At 31.6% G+C, this 5,490-nt stretch overlaps 1 protein-coding gene across 1 annotated transcript in view; it reads right to left on the reverse strand.

Moving 5' to 3' along the window:
• LOC106468616 (nesprin-1-like) overlaps positions 1 to 5,490 on the reverse strand; it is a gene marked incomplete at both ends in the record, with an annotated part of 121,329 nt that overhangs the window by 55,891 nt on the left and 59,948 nt on the right. Inside the window, 6 exons of the mRNA XM_013929045.1 lie at positions 373 to 537; positions 1,018 to 1,170; positions 2,397 to 2,545; positions 2,716 to 2,896; positions 3,871 to 4,035; positions 5,075 to 5,156. Of these exons, the coding sequence (XP_013784499.1) occupies positions 373 to 537; positions 1,018 to 1,170; positions 2,397 to 2,545; positions 2,716 to 2,896; positions 3,871 to 4,035; positions 5,075 to 5,156 (895 nt within the window). The remainder of the gene's footprint in view (positions 1 to 372; positions 538 to 1,017; positions 1,171 to 2,396; positions 2,546 to 2,715; positions 2,897 to 3,870; positions 4,036 to 5,074; positions 5,157 to 5,490) is intronic.

The raw sequence follows: 5,490 nt of genomic DNA on the forward strand, positions 1-5,490 counted from the left end.
GCTACATTACAACACCTTATAATTAAAGTATGTTGACACAGAAGTTTGGCAGTGGCTACATTACAACACCTTATAATTAAAGTATGTTGACACAGAAGTTTGGCAGTGGCTACATTACAACACTTTATAATTAAAGTATGTTGACACAGAAGTTTGACAGTGGCTACATTATAACACCTTATAATTAAAGAACATAAACAGAGCTGTTTGGCTACATTATAACACTCTGTAATTAAAGTGAAAGGCTATGATATAACACTTTAAATGTACAGGAAAGCATAAAATATATAATACACCTCCTTGTTTGCTTCAGTATTTACTCTTGAACTGTTTTTTCATGATACAAGTTCAAGTAATCAGATATAAACATACCTTAATTTTAGCCAGCTGAATCTCCACTGCTTCCCTGCTTCCAGTGGGTATTCCACATTCTTCCAACAGCGCTGTCATCTTCTTTATCCAAAGTCTACTCTCATCTACTTTATCTTTGTAGTGCTTGTGTTGATCCAACTGTTGTTCCACTTTACTATGGACATCCTATCATAAATCAATGTATAAAGAAAACTAGATCATAAACAAATATAATCTTATATTCATAATGATCAGAAATATTCTTATAACTCAACTGTTAAACGAAATAGAAAGAATACAAAAATAATTCATACACTTCTTAATTGCCATCATGATTAAACAGGTATGTTGCAGTCACAAAAGACACTGTTTTCTTGAAGTTCACGTTTATTCATTATTGCCATATCTAAAACAGCTTGATGAAATGAAATTATATAATGATCTAACTATTGATACTCAATGAACTTATTCAAATAACTTAAATAATTGTGTAAGTAATACAAAGTCTAGTATGAACTGATGATATATAAATGATGTTTTCGTTTTATAAATTTTCAAATAACAACTTTTAATAAAAACATATCTAATCAAACAGACTTCAAAAAATTATGCCCAATTAAATTTCTTAGACATAGATTGTTTGAAAAATTTATTATAAATTCTGACCTTGCATAAGTTGAAAATGACTTGGTAGCGAGAGTTGAGGATGCTCAGTTGGTTACGGATGTATGTATCAAGATGTGAGGTTAAGAGCCCCTGAGCTGAGAGAGTTAATTTATCAACTGATTCCTTTCCTTTCTCCAATTCCTCCAACAAACCCTGTACACAAAAAAATTTTTATTCAACAAAGTTGCAGAAAAATAATAATTAGGTTTTTGTAAACATGTTACTTCTTCAAAAATAATAATTAGGTTTTGTAAACATGTTACTTCTTCAAAAATAATAATTAGGTTTTTGTAAGCATGGTACTACTTCAAAAATAATAATTAGGTTTTTGTAGGAATGGTACTTCTTCAAAAATAATAATTAGGTTTTTGTAGGAATGGTACTACTACAAAAATAATAATTAGGTTTTTATGAACATGTTACTTCTTCAAAAATAATAATTAGGTTTTTGTAAACATAGTACTTCTTCAAAAATAATAATTAGGTTTTTGTGAACATGTTACTTCTTCAAAAATAATAATTAGGTTTTTGTAAACATAGTACTTGTTCAATACCAATTCACCAATCATCTTATTTTATATAACTTTGAAAGTAAAAGACTTAATATTTTTAAAAAAGTAATTAATTAAAATCTCAAACTTTTTGGAATTCTTTTCAGTTGAGTAAATTTCATTGATTTGTTGGTTTATAACTGTCACCATAACTGTCATCTGAATTATTACCATGTCATAAAAAACAAAATCAGGAGATGACAGTATCAAAAGTGTATTATTATCATCAAAAAACCAAAATTCAACAAACTTTTCACATCTTAATTGTAGGCCTGACATTAAAGAGACCAAAATCAACAAATAAAACACACATTGTAATACTTAACAACGCTCTCTGTGTGTTCTAGGCCTGATATTAAACTAAACAAAACTAATAAATAAAACAAACACTGTAATACTTAACATTATTTTACTGCCTGATTTTAAACTAAACTAACATATAAAACAGACATTGCAATAGTTAACAATGGTATTCCTGCCTTCTAGGCATGACTTTAAAATAAACAAAACCAATAAATAAAATAGTCCTTGCAATACATATAATGATGTCACTGCCTTCTAGGCCTGACTTAAAATCCATATATAAAAGAGACCTTACAATACATAAAATGTTTTCACTGCCTTTTAGGCCTGACTTTAAACTATAGACAATAAGAAAAAAAAAAACAAATATAAAACAGACCTTCAATACTTAACAATGTCTCTCTTCCTTCTAGACCTGACTTAAAACTATAGATATTAAGAAAACCAGGAAATAAAAACAGACCTTACTCCCCGTCTTTTCTAGGTCTTACTTTAAAAATAACAAAATCAACAAACAAAACAAACCTTAGAATATTTAACCATGCCTTCCTTCTCTTCCAGGCTTGATTTCAAAGTAACTTTCTGGGTTTTGATGTCTGCTTCCATTAGCTGCAACCATTCACTTACTTTTTCATACTCATCTTTGAACTCACGAAGTTGCACACAGATACTCTCTGAAAGATAAAAAGTGGTTGTTATAAGTTTGGCTGAAAAAAACTCACCATAAAATAAATATGCAAGAAATCCATTCTGTAAATTAACAGAAATAATAAAACTTTTCAAAAACTGATCATTAACTGCTTATTACTATGACTTTATAAGATGGGCATGATATGTTTCTCACCTAGTTTCTCCTTCATTTGTTCAATTTCAGAAAACAGGCTGTCAAAGTCATCTTTAAGAGCAGTTATTTCTGTTGAAATCAGATTCTGACCAGCTTCAGAACTAGCCACTTTAGCCACTTCTCCACAATGATCCATATTGTCCACCTTTAACTTACCTTGAGCTTTCTTGGTTAATAATTCCTAAAAGGACAATAAATTAAATTTAAGTTCAATGAGTTTCAACAATAACTCATTAGATAATTAGAATTAACAGTTATTTCAATAAAGTGTACCACTTTTAATCTGTTTGTTTGTTGGTAAGCACAAAGCTACACAATAGGATATTTGTCCTGTGCCCACCATGAGTATCAAAACCCAGTTTTTAGCAGTGTGAGCTGTCAGACTTATAGCTGAGCCACTAGGGCCTTTTAACCTGAAAAGTCCCTTTATATCACACACAAATGTTTTTTTATTAAAATATTAGATTTAGTTACAGCTTAACAAATTAAATATTTCAGTTTTTTTGTTTTGGATATTTTCACAAAGTTACATAAGTATTTTATCTGTGATAGCCATCCCTAATTTTAAAATTGAGACTAGAGAAAAAGTATTTTGTCAATAGTACTAACTACTACTACTAACTTTTGAGCTACTCTTGTCTGACTGAATAGTAAGATTTGATTATCACTCTTATAATGCACTTAATGTGCAGAGTGGGATTTTTTACATATGAGATGCAAACCATGAACCCTCAGATTTACAGATCTGCATGTTGAACACTAGCATATGCCTAGCTCAAACATTGTGATAGAAAAAAAAAGAGTTGTTAAATCTGAAGAACTATTGTTAACCAAAGCCTCCAAAGAAATTATCTAACATAATAAATCCTACCTCAACTTTAGCTCTGTATTTTTAATTGATTTGAGGTTTTGGTTTAGTTTAATGTGCTTAATTTTACTTTCTAATTTTTCTTATGTTTTATTGATTGGCATATTTATTGCAAAGTAACTTAGCAGTCTAGATAGAAGCTGTAGTTACTAACAATATTTTACTATAAAGGTGTAAATTGCCACTATTGAAAAAAGTTGGTAACACTGACCTTTAATATTGAAACACTTGTCTAAAACCAAGCTATAGTTACTAATAACATTCTTAAGAAAATCAATCATACTCACCTCTAATGTTGAAACACTTGTCTCAAGGCTGAGACGATCACTGACAGAACGAGTCATAGGGGGAATCTTCTCTCGCAACCTCTTCATCCAAGATACTAGATCATCACAGCTATTTTTGAATGCTGAATGGTCCTTATAGTTCTGGTCATTCTGTAAGACTTGAGCCTGAAGTGTAAAATCATAAAACAGTGTATTACTTAAAATGTTAAACAAGAATAAATTTGTTCTTTCTGCATCAGTGTTGGCTCACAGTTAATAAAGAGGTCTTGGTTGGTGATATTTTAACACCATCTCTAAGAATAAAGAACATTAAAACAGGTACTTATTTTATACATCTCGATTTATTTATGTGTGAACTTGAGTCATTGGTCTTTTTTAGCTGTAAACATTTTGGTAAAGTCATCATGCCAGACAAATCCTAACTGTAAAACTGAAATAACCTCCAAACCAAGATAAATCATCATACTTTCAACCAGACAACTGAACATTATGAAACACACTTTTAATTGTTTATATTCTTAAATAATCAGAGAATTGTTAAAGTTGTACCAGCTGTTGATCACCACAATCTGGAGAGGCTTGCTTACTCTTTGTGTTACAAACTTTTCTTAAAATGATTTTGAGTGATTGATTGGCTCCATTAGCTATATGGCCAGCCTCAAAACTTTTGTTGAAATTGGAAATGAATGCTTGGTTCCTCTTAGCTGTTTCTATCAGAGAAATTGTGCAGATAAAATAAATTCAGAGGTACAACCACTAGCTCTGTGCATCACACCACAAGATGTCACCTCAATGAATGGTAGAACCACCAGCTCTGTGCATCACACCACAAGATGTCACCTCAATGAATGGTAGAACCACCAGCTCTGTGCATCACACCACAAGATGTCACCTCAATGAATGGTAGAACCACCAGCTCTGTGCATCACACCACAAGATGTCACATCAATGAATGGTAGAACCACCAGCTCTGTGCATCACACCACAAGATGTCACTTCAATGAATGGTAGAACCACCAGCTCTGTGCATCACACCACAAGATGTCACATCAATGAATGGTAGAACCACCAGCTCTGTGCATCACACCACAAGATGTCACCTCAATGAATGGTACAACTACCAGCTCTGTGCATCACACCACAAGATGTCACATCAATGAATGGTACAACTACCAGCTCTGTGTATCACACCACAAGATGTCACCTCAATGATTGGCATAGAGAGGGAAATGAAGCTTTTTGGGTGTTTTGCTACAAAAATATGCAGTTTTTCAATAATTTTATGCCTAAAAGAAAGTAAATAAAGGTACTAATATAAAAAGGTAAGAAATACTTTATTTTTTGAAAATCTTTCAGGAGGCTCAACTTCCTTTTTCTCCTGTGATGAGTCACCACTCTTCTACACTGTATGTTTAATATATTAGGTCATCAAGGAATTAATGTCGTGTTTTGGAACACTTTCATTAACCACCCCTAAAAAACATACATCATGTATAATAGTTACATGAACTGCCTAAACGTCATGTTAGTGTAGTTTATATAAGGTGTGAAGTTTAGTATACTCTAATCCCTTTTAGTGATGGCACATGACGAGACACATTTCACATGTAATGCTGTTTG

The sequence above is a fragment of the Limulus polyphemus genome, unplaced genomic scaffold, assembly GCF_000517525.1.
Source record: "Limulus polyphemus unplaced genomic scaffold, Limulus_polyphemus-2.1.2 Scaffold3079, whole genome shotgun sequence".
NCBI lineage: Eukaryota > Metazoa > Arthropoda > Merostomata > Xiphosura > Limulidae > Limulus > Limulus polyphemus.